At 50.5% G+C, this 21,000-nt stretch overlaps 1 protein-coding gene across 9 annotated transcripts in view; it reads right to left on the reverse strand.

The window, feature by feature from the left end:
- Positions 1-580: 580 nt before the first annotated feature.
- BCORL1 (BCL6 corepressor like 1) overlaps positions 581-21,000 on the reverse strand; it is a 59,809-nt gene continuing 39,389 nt past the window's right edge. For all 9 annotated transcript variants that reach the window (XM_032475898.1, XM_032475896.1, XM_032475904.1 and 6 more), the window contains 6 exons: positions 17,261-17,482; positions 14,980-15,146; positions 13,991-14,136; positions 7,202-7,279; positions 6,003-6,156; positions 581-2,804 (listed from right to left, as the gene is read on the reverse strand). In XM_032475898.1, coding sequence (XP_032331789.1) covers positions 2,522-2,804; positions 6,003-6,156; positions 7,202-7,279; positions 13,991-14,136; positions 14,980-15,146; positions 17,261-17,482 — 1,050 coding nt within the window. In that variant the 3' untranslated portion in view covers positions 581-2,521. The remainder of the gene's footprint in view (positions 2,805-6,002; positions 6,157-7,201; positions 7,280-13,990; positions 14,137-14,979; positions 15,147-17,260; positions 17,483-21,000) is intronic.

Genomic DNA, 21,000 nt, shown 5'->3' on the forward strand with positions numbered 1-21,000 from the left:
AAAAAAGTTGTAAAATCCAGGATGGGCATCTGGCCTCCATAGTAGCTGGCTCTTAGGAAACCAGAACCATGAAGGCCTGCACCATGTAGGTAGGCAGGGAGGACACTGGCATGGCAGTGAGGGCAGTGACAAGACCATGAAGTCAGTGGCTGACATAGGAGGGCCCAGGGCAGGAAAGAGAGCCGGCTAGCAGGTGATTCCCTGGAGTTAGGATCATCCCTCACAGCCACTTAAAAGAAGCGCTCCTCCCTTCAGCCCTGCTCCTCCTGTGGCGGAGGGGGAACGTGTGCACAGCACCCTCCCTACCCCAACCTAGGCAGGTACTCAATTCTCCCCACTGGCTCACTCCCAGGATTTGTCCCTGACTTATCTTTCTAAATCTTGCCCTGCATGTTCCTTGGCCACTCCACCCTGTCCTCATTCCCTGTACCCATAAGAAGAATCCCAAACTGCAAAGCAGGATGGGGGTTTCCCCGCTGACTCTGTGGGGCCACCCATCTTCTTTAACCAAAGAAAGGCCAATACAGGCGAGGAGGAGAGAAAAGAGACAGAAGACAGAAGCCCTGACACGGGTTTTTCAGTATGCAAGTGTTTTTGACTCCACAGCCAGTTGCTTAAAATGAAACATAAAGGGCAGCCAGAATACATACCCGAATGCAAAAAAGTAAAGGCAAACATAAAATAAACCACACAATACCATGAACCCCAACAAACCCAAAAATTAAAACCCAAAAAAACCCTCAACGTTATATATATATATATATATATATTTTTTAAAAAGGGAGAACAACTGTTCAAAACCAACTGGGCAGTATGGTGGGGGTGGGGAGCAGTCCTACAGAAGGGGGCCTAGAACTTCCCCCTGGGAACAAAGAACAAACACAATACAAAGAAAATAACCACCACTGCTCCTGCAAGGGTCAGGAGTCTCCAGAGAACAGATTGTCCCATCCTCAAACTGGCTTTTTTTTTGCCTTTTTTTGTCTTTTTTCCCCAGTATTCTTCTTTTGTTGTTGTTGTTTTAGCACCTGTACAATAAAACTGTACCATCTCCAACCAGAGCCGGCCATAGGGAGGCCTTCCCGCCTGTGGATGGCACATACTCTCTACAAGGATTGTTCGGAAAAATAGCAATTGTTAGAAAAATAAGAACGAGTGGGAAAGACAACGCCACGGAGGGGTCTGGGATGGGGAAGCAACCCGAGCCCCTCTCTCTCTGGGAACAAGCCTGCCTGGCACTGGGAGGCCTGGTGGGGCGGCACTCAGCCCCGGGTCCCCAGGCAGGAGCAGAGCCCGGCTGGCCGGAGACCAGTCTCTTCCCCTCACCTAGGAAACAGCTGAGGCCTGGGGTTCACACCTGGCAGCCAGTCAATCCCAGAGCCCTCTGCAGATTCCAAAGGCGGACTGGGGGCAGAGGGAGAAGGAGGGAGGAGAGAGAGGAGAGAGGAAAGGGGTGCTGGGAGTCCAGGGAGGGGGAGAGATGGGGGTGGGGAACTGAGGGGCTTAGTATCCAGGGAGGGTCAGGTCAGGATGGGGTGGGGTGGGGTGGCCAGGGATGCAGGGGGGAAAGCTGCAGGAACAAACCTATACTGTGCACTCTGAGGAGAGCAGTGAGGACAGCGAGGAGGGGGCAACCTTAGCCTTCAGGCCATACTCAACTCTCCTCCATTAGAGTAACTCATTAACCCCTTACTCCCCCAATCCTCCCCTCCCCAGTAAACACTAATCTCAAGACAGCAGGGCTGCTGCAAAGGGCAGGGGGGTGAAACGAGAAAAAACTGGGGGAGGGGTGAGCACCAAAGCCTCAGGATTTACCCCCAACCCCCCAGCCTGGGCCAGCACCAGCCACCTTCATTAGTCACAAGTCGATGGCACCCCCCACCCCTCCCTGCCCCCTCCTTAGTAGGGGAAAAAAACCTGGGAGTAACTTTGTCAGAGGGAGGGAACAGCTCCAGAGCTTATCAAGAAAGACAAAGAAAAGAGGTGAAGAAAGTCCCTCAATACAACAAGTTGTCTCAAATCGTCACAGTGATACAGACTTATCAGAAACCAATGAAACAATACAAATTAAATACTAATAAAATAAATACTATGGAAGACAGAAGAACACAGGGGAACAGAGGGGGCGCTCAGAGATTTGGGCTTTTCTCATTTCTCCTCCAGACAGGCCGCGGCCACCCAGGGCCCAGGTTTGGTCTTGGTCACACACAAGGAGGCCAGTCCAAGCAACCCTGGCGCCACCTCCCACCACCCCCGGACCTCTTGTCCTCAGATGTGGAGTTCAACTTTCTACCCCCATCACCAACCACGACAACAATGATGATGACAGGGAGATGAGAACTAACTGCAACCAAAAAAAAAAAATCCAGTCACTAATGCTGGCATTGATAAGGCGGCTTCTTGTTGGTCCGTATTATTGCCTCATTCTGCAGTCTGGTGCTCGGTTGGGGGGGAACATGGGAGGTGGGGGAGGGGTGAACCTGGGAGAAGAAAGAAGAAAAGGGAGGGGCCATTTTCTCGGTCAACTGTTCCAAGGCTGGAACTCCACGTCGGACCCCAGGAGCCGAAGCAGCTCGGCCTCGTACCGCACCAGCTCCACAGTCTCAGAGGAGCCCGGGGCGGAGGTGGCGTCCAGGCCTCCAGGCCTCTCGGCAGGGGTCAGCAGCTGACTGGAGGCCACCTGCCGGTAGAACTCGGCCTTGGGCAGGGTGGCGATTTCAAAGTGCGGGAACCGAGCCTGAAAGATCCTCGAGGAAAGCTTCAGCCTCTTCAGGACGTCGGTAAAGAGAAACCAGTTGCAGGGCCTGGAAAAAGGCAAGAATGGGAGTGAGGGAAGGGGCAGAGGGGCCGGCAGGGGCGCTGGGAGCACATGGGCTGGCTGTCCTCTCCGAAGCCACAAGCTCCCTGGGCGTGGTGGTGGTGACAGTTTTCTCCTGTCCCCTACACTGGCAGGCCCAGCTTTCAGCTAAATGGTGAGCACTCAACCCGACTGACCTCTTCCAAAAAGTGGCAGTGGGAGGGAAACGGGCCCTTCAGAACCTACAACCCTGAGCTGGCCTGACCCGCACCCGTGACCTGGCATTTACCATCTGCTGGGACCAGTTCTGCCCTGAGCGACCCCTGTCAGCCTGTCTGGTTTCCCTCTCCTGTTCTCACTCCTGCTTCCCATGCCTCCTGGTTCTCCAAGATCTTCCCCAGCAGAGGGGGAGCCGTGGAGAAAGGCCTAAACTGCGGGTAATCCAAAAGGCATTTCTCTTTGGCTCTGGAATGCATTAGACGAGTTTTTTCTCCAGTGGCAGCACCATCATTTCTGCAGGGCCGGAGCTCACGTTACAGCTACAGCCAGTCTGACTTTGCTGAGCACACCCGGCTGGGCGGCAGCCTGGGGACAGCTGGGAGGGGGGCTGCAAGGCCGGGCACAGGCCAAACACTTGTTCTGCCTGAACCAGGAAGAACTGCTGCATCCCCATGTTAGTGGTCCCTGTTTCCAGGGCTGTCCCTCCTCACCACTCCCCTGTCCCACTTTCAGCCTTTGCCACTTTTAGCCTGGACTGTATTGCATCAGCCTCCTAACTGGTTTCCCGCTGCCAAGAGTCGCTCTTCTGCACCCCCCGCCCACCCTCACTGGAGCCTCTGTTACTCTTTGTTTTCTAACAAGAAAATCAGACCTTTTCACTCATTCCCTAAACCACTTTCAATGGATCCCCAGTACCTACAGCAAAAAAACTTCAACCCTTCAAACTCTTTAGTGTGATATTTTGCAAAACCTTCCAAACATGACCCCACTCAACCCCTTCAGCCTAATCTCCACCCAATCTCACACACACACACCTCCTGTATCCCCCATTCCACCAAGTGCCAGCCATCTGATGAAGGACTAGCTCTGTTTTCTGAATTTTCTCAACTTGAATGTCTCAGTGCCTTTGCTCATGCCACACTCTCCATCCTCCTCTCCTCTCTGGCCCAGCGCAGACTCCCTATCACCCCTGATGTAACTGGTTGCTCGTCCTGTCTTCCCTGGTCCCGTGGTGCTGTATTTATATCCCTACTATACTTATGACAGAGCCCACTTCGGAAAGAATATAAAAGAAATGTAAACTGTGGTTCTCTCTGTAGCACAGGAATGGGGACTTGGGGTGGACTGTAACTTTCATTTTTCACTTGACACCCTTCTGAACTGTTTGAGTTTTTTACAATAATAAATCTGCTGAGGACATTTAGTCTTTTATTAGAGTTAACTGTATACCTGTCTGTCTCTTCCACTAGACTGGAGATTCTTTGAAGGCCAGAGCTGTATTCCAGCCCTCAGGGTTTGACCTGGTGCAAATGCTTAAGACATGTTTCTGTATGGCACCTAAAACTTCTACCCAGACCCACAATCCCCAGCCCTAAAATGCAACATTTCTTCTGAATGACAATAATCTCTCACAATCAGAGAATGGGACGTTCTGGGTTAAGAGAAAGGGACAATAAATGGATACCAGCTACTTGGACATCACTTTCAAAAAATGGAGGAAAAAGCCCCTCAGAACATTACCACTGGTGATCAGAATTCAGTCTTGCTTTGATGATTCAGAAGGTACTTCTGAATCCCACAGGGCCTCAGAGTCAGCATTCTACATCCTCCTCCACTTCTTGAAGAACATAAAGTTTCACATCGTGCTGCAGCCATGGGGAAGGGCAGATTAAGAAGAGGCACTGGAGGATGTGATATCCGGAAAACCAGCTTTGCAGACCCAGTGCTCAACCAAAACCCGCTTGCCACCCAGCTTGCTGAGTGTTGTGCAGCCTTTGGTTGCCCTGTGTTCTGTCTGCACTTAAAGCACACTACCCTGGTCCTTTTACTGCCTGGGGCCCAAGATCCTGTTTCAGAGAAGGAGGTGCTGAATACTTTGGAGGAATTAATTAATTGTGCAATACTATATCCCAGAGGCCCAGCCCCACCCTCAGGGATCAACTTTTGCCCAGAAGAATAAGACCCAAAGCCCCTGAAACTTGATCCCTACTAGCGTCATCATATAGGCTATTTTTATTCTTATCAGGCTGAGGGTGGGGGGGAAGGGATGAAAAGAAACTGGTTGAGTGGTTAGAGTCCTCAACTGACGGGCTCATGCAAAGGGTCCCTAATCCGTTGTCCAGCCCTCTATCATGAGCACTTCATGTGCTTTCACTTAAAAAATATAGGGTCTGATATTTTAAAAATAGATATCAAAGAAAAAGTATCCTTAAAAGTGTTTGCAAAGGTATTTGAAATATGTGAAAACACCGAGAACATGACATTTAATGATGGAGGCTAAGAACAAAAGGACAGTGTATCCTGCATCACCCTAACCAGCACAGCCATGGCCATGTGGGCTGCTGAACTCCCTTCTGAATCATCAAATAAAGGTTAAATTGGGTTCAGTCTAATGTTCAGTATCAAGTACATTCTAGTCTCCAAAAATGGGTGATCTTTGTTATAATATGCAAGGTAATCTGAGAGGACAGCACCAATGCCATCATCTCACCAACATTAAGGCAATGAGAAACCAGCCTGTGGATTACTTAAGGACCCCAGTGGCCCCATAGCTATGGCAACCATATGTCCCGGCTTTTCTGAGAATCTCAATTTCAAATATTCTGTCTGGTTGTCCCCAGAAACCACAAAAATATTCCAGAGATTCTAATAGTTCACCAGCCCAAATATCTCCCAGAACATCTCTTACACCCAGGAACAGCACAAAAATCTCTCAGAGAGTGAATGTGGATTTCGGTTTTGGAAAATACACACAGTCGGTGTACCTAGAGCTTACAGCCTCTGTTCTGAACATAACTAATCTGGGCTGGAAAGTCAGGCTGGACTTGGTCCGATATTATCTTTCCTATGCTCTAGCATTTGTCCTCCAGGTCTCAGCTTCCTTCTGGAGAACTCCACCCTTCCCAGGGAGGCGGGCCAGGGTTGCCAGGATCCCAGCGCTGGGTCCCCATAGGTCTCTGAGATCTCTGAGATCTCTGGCACTTACCCGCGGGACACTGACACTTGGAGGTTGTAGCAAGGGAGCAGAGGCTTGTCTGAGAGCTCAAACATAAAATCATCCTCTTCCACATCATCTCCTTCTTGATCAGAGCTCCCAGGAGGATTATGTAGGAGGTCACAGGCAAACCCATCTTTTTCCTCTGTAAAGACATCATACAGGGAATTAGGACTTAGCTACATGCACAAAACTGAAGAAAAGAAATACTCCAACAAGATAAGGGGATGTGACGGTGGGTACAAACAACTAGACCCCTGGTCGGGCCAAGTGTCTCTGATCCCATGGCTCACATGGGACTTGGGAAGGCATGAGAAAGTTCTAGCCCCAAAAGGCAGTACCTTTGGGGCCACAGACCCATTCCACTCTACCTTTCAACTGGAAAAAAGCAAGGTGGTGTGAAGGATGTGCTGCCCAACCGTTGGGGATGGGAGCATGCAAAGACCATCAGCAGTCAAAGGCAAGGGAAAACACTTGCCCTTCACACCGCAGCTTTCCCAAGGTGCCCAACTGCCTGCTGGGGTCCACCGAAGCCTGGAGGGGGCTCAGCCTGTCTCTTTCCCCAGCTGTGTGTTTGGGTGTGGCCTGTTTCATTCCAGCCCAACCTTCTCCTGCTCCAGCCTCCCCCAAACTTGGGAGTGGGCACCTCCTACAATCTGCAGCCTCTGGCCCAATGCACGAATGCTGGATGATGGCCACAGGTAAAGGCTCACCGCTCTTCCAACAGAGGAAAGCCCCAGCCAGAAGGCGAAGGGCTTGGGAGACAGCAGCTATCTCAGAAACTCTGTGTACATCTTGGGGGCAGGGGAGGGAGGGAATGGGAGCTGCCAGATGAGCAACACTACACTAAGAGGTGACAGTGCACAGAGGGGCTTCTGGCAGGGTTAGGACAAAGCAAGGGAAGAGAAGGGGACTTTGGAAGAGAGGAAATCTTTTAAATAACCAGGGTGGGGAGTGGTAGGGGGCTAATGACGAATGGCTTTGTCCAAATCAGTGGCATCTTTGGTTTAGGCCAATGAGTTCAGACTCTGGGGCAGGCCTGGGCTGAAAGTGTCTGTAAGCTACTAACAGGTGAAGAAGGCTACCTCCACAGGGTCACTCCTATCTTTGAGAAGAATCAGTGAGACCAAAGCAGATCCCACACCTCCGAGCCACAGACAAGGGTGGAAAGAATCCCACTTAAAGCTTACCCAACACAGAACTGCTGTAAAAGTCCCAGGACACGCCAGGATCACCCTCTGCCCGGCCCTGGAGGTCCGAGAGGTGATCTAATGAAAGAAGAGAAGGCGGTGAAAACAGGAGGGCAGGCTGGAGAAGGAGCCTAAACGCAAAGTCCATCCATTTGTGGGTAGAAGAATGGGAGAAGGAAAGGAAGGACCACTAGAGGGACTGGGAGCGACCCAAGAGAGACCCGCTTCCTGTTGTCACTCAGAGGTGACAAACCAGCAGCCAGGAGCCAAATCTAGCCCACTGACCACCTGGGTTGTGGCCCAGTGTTTGAAACCCCCCCAAGTTAATTAACTTGTAACATTTTTAAATTGGGAGATTGTACTTAAAAATTTAGATTTCCAGCTTTTCTCCAGGAAAAGAAATCAGAAGATCTGGCAACACTGCATCCACATTCCTGCATGTCAACCGTTGGCTGGAGGGAGAGGTGACATGTGCATTCTCCAATTCAGCAGGCCCCACCCAGTCCATGCTGCTCTCTAACATGAGCAGCCTGAAGGCACTTAGGCCTAGGACCCCTGCTTACAATGAGGTAGGAATTACTCCGCAAGCAGAACCCTAGACCTGGCCCAGGATTTTAATGCCCTGCTGGTCACAACATTCATGTATCCAATCATGATCTCACCAATTTAAAAGTAAGATAAGGAAGGATCCTGTTTTGTCTTCGAAAACTTGGGGGGAAATGGCCAAGTTTATCCTCATAAAAACCTTTTGCTTCTACTTCTAGGTATGTACCCCCAAAGAATTAAAAACAGGTATTCAAACAAAAACTTATACATGAATATTCCATAGCAGCTCTATTCACAACCTCCAAAAAGTGGAAACAACCCACATGTCATTCAGCTGATGAAGGGATAAACAAAATGTGGTATGTGTAGACAATGGAATATTATTCAGCTATTGGGAGGAATGAAGTAAGATACACACTACAACATGGATGAAACTTGAGAACATTCTACTAAGTAGATGAAGCCAGACACAAAAGGACACATATGACACAACTCCATGTATATGAAACTTCTAGAACAGGCAAACGTATAGAGACAGAAAGCAGACTGGCAGTCGCCAGGGAACAGAGAGGGACTGCCTAATGGGCACAGGGTTTCCTTTTGGGGCGATGAGAAAGTTCTGAAACTTGATAGTGGTAATAGCTGCACAACACTGTGAATGCGCTTAATGTCACTCAATTGTACACTTTAAAATGGTTAAAACAGTAAATTTTATGTGTTTTACCACAATGAAAACCATTTTCAACTACCTTTTGCTTACTTGATCTGAGAACAGACATCAGGTCACCCCTTAGTCTCCTTCTTTCCTAGCCAAGCATCACGTAGTAGAATTGTTTCACCTCTCAGCCCCATGTGGACAAAAATCAGGTTTCCACGACAAATTCAACTTGTCGTCTGTGGGCACATGGCCCAGCAGTTGCCAATATGCCATGTAGTACAGTTGGAAAGCTGACATAGCTGTGAATGGTTGCCGCCAGCCCTCAAGTGACACCTGGGCAACAGGACAGAAGAGTTCAAAGGGCTCAGGTGAGGCGAGGGTGCCCCCTGAAAACCAGATCCCAGGAGGAAGTGAGCAGCCACTCTTAAAGGAGCAGAGCTAAGCTCCTGAAGGAATGCACCACCACACTCCAATATACCTTCCCTTCGGGTTACACAGTCTATCAGCACAAATGCCTATCAGCTGTTATGAGCTACTGAAAGTTTTTTAGCAACCTTCTAGGAGATGAAGGGCTTCTTCCAGGAGGAAAAGGCAGTCAGGGAGAAGCTTTCAAAGTAATGGCTGAGCAGCCAGAATGGAAGACCTATCGTCACATCCATTAGATCTTTTGTGCATTCCATGAAGAAACTCTGAGGTTGCAGCTGCCAGCCTCTTTGCTCTTCTGTACCCCGTGCCATTTAAGAGTTGGAAGTAGCTTCTTCCAAAAGAAATCTGTCAGTTAGGGAAGTGTCTATTCTGTGCCTGGCCCCATGCTAGATGTCCTGAGAGACAGAGGAATGAGACCGTAAGTTCCCAAAAGGCAGGGACCACGTTTGTCTTGTTCATCACTGTCTCCCTAGTAACTAAGCTCAGTGCCTGGCACACAGTAAGAGCATAATAAATATATGGGGAAGAAAGGAAGGGAGGGTGGGAGAAATTAGCACAAGGTGGGACTATAAAGTCATATGCTTGTTAACCAATGTGCCAGAACATATGCACTCGAATGGCTGCTGTCCGCACAGAGGTCACACAAGGACTCAACTGGAGCAGCCCTCACTCACCACACTGCTGGGGCTCCTCTCCTGGAGCTGCCTTCAGAGTCCCTGGCACATTCCTCTAATTCTCCTCACTAACAACGAATCTTTGTCATTTGCACATCAATTTGCCTTTTTGAGACAGCTAACAATTAACTGGCATGAGCAAAGATGCAAAAGTCAGAACAGGCCCATGGGTGGCACACAAGAGGAACTGTCAAGGTCTGCTGGAAGGGGCAGCTTCGAGGCACGCTTCCTCATAGGTCTTCATGTACAATTAGGATGAAGAGTGACTTCCCTTTTCTTTGATTCTCCCTTTGCCCTGTCTTAACTTTCAGTTCTTTTCTCTTATCCTTGCCTTCAAAAACTATCCTCAGCCCAGCCATCCCACTCCTAGGTGTCTATCCCTGAAGAACTGAAAACACGTACTCAAATACTTGTACAATGAATGTTTGTAGAAGCACTAGTCATAGTTGCCAAGAGGTGGACACAACCCAAATGTCCACCAACTGATGAATGGATAAAAAAAAAGTGTAGTCTATCCATATGAAGGCATATTATTCAGCCTTAAAAACATGCTAATACATGGACAGACCTTGAAAACATGATGCTGTGTGAACAAAGTCAGACACAAAAGGCCCCATATTGTATGATTCCATTTAGATGAAATGTCCCGAATGGGCACATCCACAGAGACAAAGTAGTTGCCAAGGGGAGTGGGGGTGATGGAGAGCAACTGCTTAATGGGTACGGGGTTTCATTCTGGGGCGATGAAAATGTTTTAGAAGGCAGCTATGCTCACCACTATACCACCAACACTTCCCCTTGAAAATGTTTTGGAGCTAGATGGAGGTAGTGGTTGTACAACATTGTAAACACACTAAACAGCACTGAATTGTTCACTTTTAAATGGTTAATTTCATGTTGTGTGAATTTCACCTCGATTAAAAAAAATTTTAAGTACTCAGTGTGAGCAGTGACCCTAGCAATCAAAGTTTCTCAAATTCTCAGGGTCCCATTCATACCCCTCCCCATCTCTACCAAATCACCAGCTGAGGGACATGAAAGGAGAGAAAAACAAAAAAACAAGCAGTCTTCGACATGGGGTCATACGGCTGAGGTCTCTGGCAGGAAAAACAAAAAGCTGTGATTCAATGACCTCAAGTGGTAAATTGCTAACCTTTTCATCAGTGGAAGGAAAAGCGGTCCTGATACTTCCTCCGATGCCCCAAACCAAACTGCAGCTCCCCCAGCTCAGACATTCTTTCCGACAGAGGACGAAAAACGAATCTGTTTTCCCTTGGCTAGCTTGGTTATTATTCTTTTCTTCATAGGGTCAAAGGCAAATCAGTTACATGTCTGCCTGTGATCTGGCCCAAGGAAAGGCCTCTTGGAGGGTTTGGATGGCTGCATGCTCCAAGCCCAAGGATGAGAGAGAAAGGAGTCACTATCTAGCCTCCAGTACCCAGAACTGTACTTGAAACCTAACAGGTGCCCTATCAATGCAGGGGTGAATGACCACAAAGAGTACTGCTCTCCCTTCAGGAGAAATAGGCCTCACATTAAGCCAACCCAATCTAAGGACATCCACATTTTCAATCCACACAAATTACCAGCATGTTCTGCTTTACAAAAGAATTTATTCCAGAATACCTGTAAATACTGACATTCCTTTGTGTATTTAAGCGACGATTTGATTCCCAGACCTTTCCAGAACAGGAGACTTGCACAAAACGAAAGAAGTTCTACACGAGGCATAACCCTGACGCCCTGGCTCACGTTTTCCCGCCTGCAGAAAACGGAGCCCTTTGCACCTGACAGGGATTCACCTTCATTTTCTGCCCAGTGGAATCTCCACTAGGGGAGGAAGAAGACGATCTGTGGAGAGTTTGGTCAGGCAAATGCTTGGGAATGAAAAGCAAAAAGCTTTTTGAATACTTCAGCCAGACAGGCAAGGTAAAAGAAAACATTCAGAAGTCCACACACTTGCAACCAGGTGTAGGGGTTGGGGAGGTGGGGCAGTGGAGGGAACCGCTCAGCAGCCTCCAACCTCAGGGTACTTCCTGCAAGCCGCTTTACCACTGGTTCCTTGCAATTTGGGACGGGGGGAGGGGTACATGAATGTAAAAAGAGAAATACTCGGTTCAAGGAATCAAAAAAGCTCCTAGTGACGGTTGCACAACATTGTGAATGTGCTAAATGCCACTGAATTGTTCACTTCAAAATGGTCCTGTTAGGTGAATTTCCCCTCAATTTGAAAAAAAGGTAGATCCTGAGTATTAACTTCTCATCGCCCACAAAACTGCCTTTGGACTCAAATCTCTCCTCCCGGAGCCTGCTGACTCCTGCCGCTGCCTGCCTCCCTGGGGTGTCAGGCCCAGGCCCTAGCCCACTTGCTAGCACTTTCCCTACCAGCCAGTCAAACAGATCTCTGCCTTTAGTGTCACTCGATACTTGCATGGAAAAGAGGTGCCCCAGTTTTAACACTCCTTTCAGCTCCTGGCCCCCATTATAAGTATAGTTTCGTGCCCGTAAAGCTGAGAAACAATGTCAAGATTCGAATGAAGGTGTTCAGCCTGGGCAGACTAGGAAGTGCCAGAATTAAGAAAAGTCTTCTCTTGGTTCTGCAACCCAGACAAGCATTGGAGTTAGTTTAAGGAGGCATCAAAAGGCTTTCTAGTAGTTGGGATTAGTTAACAGAAATAAGAAGAGAGAAAAACGTGTTTATTTCTAATTTTTTAACTACTGAAAATGGTTTCAACATTTAACTCCTTGGGGATTTTGGAGAAGGGGCTGGGGAAGACAACTCTGTGTACTTAGGTGGCCAGAGATAGCTTTATTGGGACCCCAAGCCCTCAGGAGGGCAGTGTCCCGCCCAGAGAGAACACTGGATGAGACCTGCGGATCAGAGATGGAGCTTCATGTGGTGCTTCTGTCATGTTGAAATGCTCTGGACAGTCACGTGTGCCAGCTTCTCCTAGGAATGGAGTGGGATGCAGACACCACCACGTGTGCGTGTGCTTGTGCAGGAGGGAGTGCGTGTGGCGCATGTGGTTTGGGGAGAGACCACGAAGGGTGGCTTGCCCTGAGCCCAGCAATGGCTCAACTGAAGTGAATGAGACACTTCACGGGCCCAGGACAAATGACTGAAGGACCATCCCCAAGCGACTCCGCCCCTCAAGGACAGGGGCCTGGGACCCCAGAGCTGGCAGAAGGAAAAGGCAGAGCTCCTGGCCCTAGCCAGAGGGGCTAGATCCTGCTGTGGAACGGGAGGCCTGCACCGGCAACGGCAGGGATTATTCAGCTTGACTGGGGACTGATGAGCAGGAGTCAAGGCCTCCCTGAGCGGTCTCCTTTCCTTGCCACCCCTCCAGCTTTTATGAGTATGTAGATGGCGCTTCCCACCTGGTCCTCCCTCCACAGGGACCTTTAGTTCAGGTTCCTTTGTTTCTTCCTCCATCATCAGCTACCTAGTTAACCTTTGTTCAATAAACAAATGCACCCCTGGTTGGGAGCCCAGGACTGTATCTCTTGGGGTTGGGGGGTGTTCAGGACTAGCTGAGGCTACAGCCCAGGTGAGAGGGAGCAGCCTCCGGCAAATCCCTGCTCCTGTGGGCTTCCAGTGGGGGGAGCGCTACAATGGACACTGAAGCCTCTAAGGAGGATCCGTGACATAACTCTCAGCTGTTCCATCCGACTGCTGCCTAGGCAGCCTGAACAAGTCACTGCTAGAGCAAGGCCAAGCTGTGATGTCATGAAGGAGGCGGGGTCCCTTTATCCGGAGGTACAGTCTGGGGAGATTCCCACTGAGCATGCGCAAGGTAGACTTCACTCCTTCCCTCCTTCTCGCTGCCCAACTCAGTAGAGTGATCTAACTGCAGACAAACAGCTGTCATCCACTAATGAGAAAATAAATGCAAGTTGGCTTGTGGCCCTTGCCATGGGCCTCAATACCACTTTCCAGAGGGGGTAGGTGAGGGAGGAAGAGAAAGGAACACGGAGATGCAGAGGGGACATCACAGTTACCACAGGCCAGAGGTATGAGGAATAAAGCACTGGGAGGGGTCTCATGGGTTCAACTTTGATCAACAACAAGGAGAAAGTGCAAAAACAAAAGCAAAACGTTAAACGTCACCTCTTTGCAACTGACGTCCCACTCAAAGCACAAGTCAACACATTTTGCCCGCAACTAAATCTATTTGTGGGGCTGCTGTTCCACAAGGAGGCCCACCCCACATACGGAGTGGAAAAATGGATCCCTGCGGGCTACCAGGGCCCTAAAGAGGATGCATGCGATGTGGACACTCACAGCATGAGGACAAGAGGAAGTGACCTTCTGGCTTTTTAAAGTGCATAGAGGTTTCTGAGCCACCGGAAGGAAAGCCTGTGAAGACTGTGTGACACCCCTCACGGGGATGGCCTGAGATGGGGGAGATGAAGAGCCTCCCCTCAGGGGCTCGGGAATCAGAGGCCAGCCCCAAGAACGAGGCTTCGAATCTGGGCTGTACTCACCACTGAGAAAACGCTTCATGGTGTCGCTGCTGGCCAGCTTCACGGCCGTCTGTCCCGAGTAGGTGGCCAGTGTGGGGTCGGCCCCATAGGACAGCAAGAGCCAGATGGTCTCCAGGTTGTCGTTGACCACGGCATCGTGAACCGGCCTGTGAGGTGATACAGGGTGAGGAGAGCAGGGCCCAAGTGGGAACCTGGGGGTCTAGGCCTGAGGCCACCTCATCAGGGAAAGTAAAATGAGTCACCCCAATGTCAGGTAGGTAAGACGTAGGGCAGGGGAACCACCTCTGGCCCGCACTCCCCTATCACCCCATCTCCTTCTCCCCTCTGCCCCTCTTCCTGCCCCCTCCCATTTCTCTCTTATGTTCCCCCCCACATGGTGGGACCATCTCTCGGCACAACAGAGCTCTACTGGTAGCTCTGGAGCTCAGGAGAGGATGGGCCCCTGGCTGAGGATAAACTTACAGCAGATGCTGGGGGTGGGGGATGTGAATGGAAAAACCCAGATGACTGCCCAGGAGCAGGGCTGAGCAGACCAGGCCCCACACATCAGGAGGCAGCCAAGCAGAGCCTGTGCCTCTGATCCAAGTCCCCCACTCAGTATGCACCTCATGTCTCAATTTTGCCCAGGAAGTAGGCCCTCGGGGAAAGCACAGGAGAATGGGTGCAATTTCCTTAAGACAGCAGGTGTCTTTTCTTTCAACTGTATAAATTTCAAATCAAGAGTCATCCTGAGGTCAGTCTCCCAACTCCTGAAGCCCAGATTCTGCCTGAGAAGGTGTACCACCAGGCCGATCACGGGGTGCCTGAGTGGGCTTCCCGGAGAAGCTGCACCTGACGGGATGATCCCTAGACAAGCCTGGCCTCCCCTCAGTAACCACTGGGGACTGGCCAGCCAGGAACTCATCCAGCCTTGCCCCAAACCGGGTTAAACTGAGGCAGGTTCTCTTCAGGGAGCGGCTGAGCCGGGGGTAGGGGAGCAGCTCTCTTGCCTTGTGCCGTCTTGTGCACTGCAGTTCACGTTGGCCCCGTGTTCCAGCAGGATGTTCAGAATGTCGGTCCAGCCCCGGGAGCAGGCCTCGTGCAGGGCCGTGTAGCCGGCATTGTCGCGGTGATTCACGTCTTCGCTGTCTTTCTGGAGGCAGTAGAGCACAACGTCCTGTGGCGACAGGAAGAGCTCCATGAGCTAAGAGAGGCCGGACTCTGGACACCACCCAGTTAGGTTCGCAGCTCTCCAAATATCCGAAGAATCTCAGAATCTGCTCTTTAGCCCAGGGACTGACAGGCAAATCTCAGAACCTTTTGTCAACATCAGTCCTGAGCTGCCAGCACCAGGGGCTCAGCTTTGGGCTGTGTCCCCAGCAACAGGGAGCCATTTCTCATGACCAAGAATACTCATCTGGGTGTGGATTGTTGTGGTGAGGCCCTCAGAGAGGCTCACCTGCCCACCCAAGGCTCAAACCCTCAGGCCTCAGCTGTCTGAGCACTGGCTCACTACTCTGGGGCTCTGCCAGACGGCCCCAGACGAGAGAAATCAGGCATGTGGTGGCAAGCACAGCCTCTGGCAGTAATTTGAGAACAGGGAAGAAAGAACTGGTTTCTGTACTATCCCTGGAAGTTTATCCCAGGGCAGTCAGTTCCAGCCCTCCCCTCAAATCAAGATTGCTTCATGTAGAATCTGGTGTAGTCATTCATCCATAGTAATCATTAGCTTCCCCAGGCTGCGACGACGGGACCAGAAGCAGGACTACAGACCTAGAAGCAGCCTAGCTAGTCTGGGATGAAGCTGGTGAGTAACCTGAAGGAGAGGGGAGAGGCAGCCCCTCTACTGAAAGAAAGAGACTGGTAGCAGCTACCAGGGGCCTCTCATCAGCTCTTCAGGCCCTGGAGAGATGGGACTCAGCCATCCTGATTGACAGCTAGCTCACCGGCTGGCTGGCTAGAGCTAGTGAGCACGCTTGTGTGGGGATGCTGCCTCCTGGATACAAGAACTGTCATGCTGCCTCTACCCAGGGGATCACAAGGCCCCCTACCCTCCTCACCAATGCAGATGCTGCCTCTTCCCCCAGGCCCAGGCTCCTCCCCTACCCCGCCCTCTCCCTCCCTCTCAGGACAAGCTGTCCAACCTGCTCTTGCCCCGTCCTGATTGGTTCGCCCATGGTTTTCTGCTCGCTGGTTTGGCCCCAGGTAAAAGAACATCAACCTAAAGGACAAGGGTTGGTCATCGTTTTTCTTTAGATCTCCCGCAGCAGCTATCCAGGCTCCCACACTAGGTGCTCAAGAAAGATAGGTGGCTGGCCAGTGAGACGCTGTCCAGGCGGCTCCCCTGTACCAACCAGCCTGGCTGGGAGTGTGGCTGTCTTTAAATGGGTCAGTTGTGGATATTGGGAGCCTTAAAAAATAAAAGGCCTACTCTATAACCCAGGAGCTCCACACTTGAGAGCAAATCCTGAGGAAATAATTGGTGTGGTGGGCAAAGATACATGGTCAAGGAGTTCACATCAACCAAAACGCCCAACAACGTGACTGAAGGATGGCGAATTAGTCAGGCTTCCGCCCCTATCCTGGCACTTGGGAATCAAAAAGGCTTTGGTGTGAATTCAGACTCACATACATACAGTGATCTTGGACACACCACTTAACACTGCTAAGCTATTCTTTTCTCACCTGTAAAATGGGGTTAATAAAACCTTCCTCCACAGGCTTATGGTGAAGATGAAATGATGTGAAGTAATCAGAGTTCTTAACATGACAAAAAAAGGTGCTCAATAAACACCTGCTTCCTTTCCTGTTCTCTTTCCAAATCGATAGGGGAGCAGCAGAAGGTGGGGTGAGCTCAGCCCTGCCCCCACAACATACTCCTGACATCTCTACTACCGAAAGCCCAAAGGAGGGCTAGCTGGAGGGTGACATGAAGAGGGAGCAGTGATCACCTCTGTTCCTCTTTGAGTCGGGGAGCCACTACACAGGGAAATTCAAGACATAAAACATAAAAAACCCCAAATCCCATTTCTGGCCCAGGAATATACTGGATGATATTGTGTTACCACCATCTCAATTATGTTCATCCTAAACTGCCATTCAGATGAGCCTGCATTCCCACACACCATGCCAGGGGACAGGCTGCCTCAGAGGCCATCTGCGCAGCAGAAGGAGGCCAGCCTGGGCTCAAGCCCGAAACCAAGCCCGGCCCCGGCCACTGAAGAGCCAATGGGGAGAAGCTTTCCACAGATGCTCGGGCAACGGTATCCTGCAGCCGGAGGGGAGCCTCACCTTATAGCCAAGACGGGCGGCCCGCTGCAGGAGGGTTTCGCCAGCGTTTTTGTTCACTATGAGCCGACGAGCCTCTGGGGGGATCTGCCGGGCTGTAGGTGACTCCAAGGCCTCCTCTGGGCCGGCACTTCGGGACTTAGAGGGTGTGCATGGTTCCGTGGGTTTCACTGGGGTGGGAGATTTAGGAGATCGTGTCTTCTGCTGGCTCCAACGCCCTTTGCCCTGGAAAGTAGAAACACTGTCCTGGATCAGCACAGGTGCCCATCCATTTCTACCCAGCCAGCAGATGCTAACGGGCTCATGTCCTCAACCATGAAACCAAGGAGTGACAAAAGGACTGGAGAGCAGAGATGGAGGGACATCCCAGCTTCTCTCAGGCACTCTGCATGTCTTCTTTACCTGCCTCAATCCCCGTTTACTGAGGTTTTTACAAGTTATCTCAATAAATAAATAGACACAAACTCAAAGTAAGGAGGGGTGGACACAAGTGTGGACGCCTTCGCTCTTGTTGCCAAAACCTTCCCCTGACATCAACCCTCACCAGGCTTTTCCCATCTTCCACAACAACCACGCCGTGTCCCCAGATCACACTCATGCCCCCCTGGAGGGCTGGAGAACACTAAGGCTCGGGAGTCAGACAGATCGGGTTTTGAATCCTGCCTCTGCCATCCACTAGCTATAAGACCTGCAGCAAGACCCAACCTCTCTGAGTCTCACTTTCTCCCTTGCAGGGTTTTTGAGATAATGAACTAGAAAGGCTCCAGAACAATGTACAAGGTGGGTACTCACAAAATGTTACAGCCCTTTCCTCGTGAATGCCCCGTGTGTCTCTGTTCTCCTCCCACTTTGAACAGGAATGTCTAGAGCAAGTTCCCATGCCTGCCCTATCACGGTTTACTGGGTCTGTAGGGGCAGGTGACTTGTCTCTTTAGTTCAGGAGACTTCAGATGGGGAGGAACTGCCTTCAAGGAGCTGTATCCAAGAAACCAGACCCAGTGAGCCTCATCTGCTAGATGATGGGTTAAGTTAGATGATGTTAGACCAAGTTAGATGAGATTTTAAACTTGGAGCTGGTTCCATAATTGGAAGAGACTTTGGGGGATATGTGAAAGAGACATGAATCTTTGAGGGGCCAGAAGACAGACTGTGCTCTCATCAGACTCTAAGCTGGCCCCTGCTGACCCCCCACTCCTGGTATTCAAGCTCTTGGGTAGCCTCCCTTCTGCACTGGATAGGGCTGAACTGTGTAGCCAACAGGAGAGAGCAGACATGACGGGGTGTGACTTCCAAGGCTGAAAGACAATGTGGCTTCTGCTTTGCTCTCTTCTGGATCATCTGTTCCGGAGGAAGCCAGCTACCAGGTCATGAGGACACTCAAGGAGTCCTTTAGAGAGGCCCCCGGGGCAAGGAAAGGAGGCCTCCTGCCAACAAGCATCAACTTATATCCATGTGAGGGAGCTACCCTAGTCGCAGATCCTCCAGCCCCAGTCAAGCCTTCAGATGAATGAAGCCCTGGCTGACACCTGACTGCAACCTCATGCATGGGAGACCCCCAGCCACATGCAGTGAAGCTGCTCCCAAATTCCTTACCCCAGACACTGTGTGAGGTAATACCTGTTTATGGTTGGGTTAAGCTGCTAAATCGAAGGGTAGTTTGTTACATTGCAATAGATAACTAATATATCCCACTTATTCAAATCCCTCTTAAATCCTGTGTCTTCTCTCTACAACACTCTACAACACTCTGGTCCCCACTGCCCTCTTTCTCTGCATACCCAGAACACCTAGTCTGAATCACATAATCCAATTCCTGATGCCTGACTGTCTTAATTTCCTTCGGTTGTTTCACGGGCAAATCTGGCCTCCACTGCTAGGTTTTAAGCTCCCTGGGGGCAGAGTTCATATTGTCATCTTCTCTCTTGTTCCTTACAGCACTTAATTCAGGGTTGGGCATATCATTGTAACTGATATTTCTTGACTTGATTCAAGCCAGCTGTATGTAGAGCTCTGAGAAGCCAGAAAAGTTGCCTAGAAAGACATGAAGCCAGGAGAGGAATGGCAGCAAGGAAAAGACAAGGGCTCAGGGCATTTGTTTCCACTGGTAAATCACAAGGCAACAAGAGCTGCTATCCATCCATATCCCAAAAGGGCAGAGTGGCACAATAGCTAGCAGCAAGGCACCAGCTATGAGTGTAGAATGCTGCTTTACTGCCAGGAGGATAGAGGTGTATAATGGCAATACTGGATGATGCTGGGTAAAGTGTCCAGGTTTTTCCTAAGCCAAGCCAGGAGCCAAAGGGTGACTCTCCTTCTAGGGGCCACAGCTGCCAGAGATAAGGGAGGCTGCTTCAAAGTGGGGGGAGCAGAAGCAAATAGAGGCCACCTCTTCTCCCTGTTCCCCACTGGCTCAGAGCCCCTATGGGAAGAAGTCTTTGGCCAATGCCCCAGCTTCAGTGTTACAGGCGCATCCCCCACCCTCCCCCTTGCCTTGCTTCCCACTACAAAGCACCATGCCACGGGGGCAATTGGAGCAGGTGGTGGCGATTGGGAGAGAAAGGAAGGTGGGAGGGAGAAAGTAGGCCCTGTAAAGGGACAAAATCTCTCCAGGAAGAACATTTCAGCAGACACACTGCCACGCAGAATACCCAGACAGAAGCATCAGCGTGTGCTGCTGAATATCAGGGGGCTGGTCACCTTTGTGTGGGATGGGGCCATGAGTGTCTGGGGAGAAGCAGAGGAGGGGGATGCCCACCTTCCTCCAGAGCTGCTCAGGGTTGAGCCTCTCCCTGCCCAGCTGCCCCCTCCCCCAGGGTCTTCCAGATACAGACAGAAACCACCCATTCACAGGGTGGAGGCCTATGGAAAGAGTGGTGGGGATGCGCCAGGGGTAGCCAGGTCTGTTTCACATCCCAAATCTGTCACTCAGGACCACTGAGTAACCTTGAGTAAACTTAACCCTCAACCTCCCCAAATCTCAGTTTCCTCACCACAAAACAGGGACAATAGCGCCTACATCTGACAGCTGCTGTGGGAATCAAGGGCCATACTATGAGCAGAGTACCAGCACAGACCGGACTTCCCTACTCCCACCCTGGCCACCTCTGGGGGTCTGAGGGAACTGCACAGCTACCTTGACACTCTGGGCCTCTGTCCCCTCATTCTTGTCTCGGCCAGAAGCTGGAGAATGTACACCAACCTCAGAGAGAGCACTTCACATCCTTTCAAAGCCTTTCACATCCCCTGCCTCCTTTGCTCCCCCAAGCACCCTTGTGAGATGGAAAGGACATGGAGTATCATCTCCATGTTTAAAGATGAGGAAATAGGCTTGAGTACCTTGAGCTGGAACCAGATTCCAAATGAGACAGGGGAAAGAAGGGGAAGCTTGAGTACCTGGTCTCCCACTTTTTGCCAGAGCCTCTCAGGGGTCTCTGCTCTGGAGCTGGAAGGAGCCATAAGAATCACAGCCACCAAAACAAGTCCAATATGAACCCCACCTTTTTTTTTTTGATTGTCAAGACTCATACATATTACAGGTATACATTTGAACCTGAACCTTTACTTCTCAAACGTACAGCTCACACAGGAATGAGAACTGTGATTTTTTTGAATTGTACAATGTGGAACTCAACACCAATGCCATGAACATCAGACCCAAAGCAGGGGTTCTAGAACACTTGCCTGGCTACTGATTGATGAGGGCCCACTTACTTGTTCCTCTGCTTCCATGAGAAGCAAAGGAA

This window comes from Camelus ferus, chromosome X (assembly GCF_009834535.1).
Source record: "Camelus ferus isolate YT-003-E chromosome X, BCGSAC_Cfer_1.0, whole genome shotgun sequence".
Lineage (NCBI taxonomy): Eukaryota > Metazoa > Chordata > Mammalia > Artiodactyla > Camelidae > Camelus > Camelus ferus.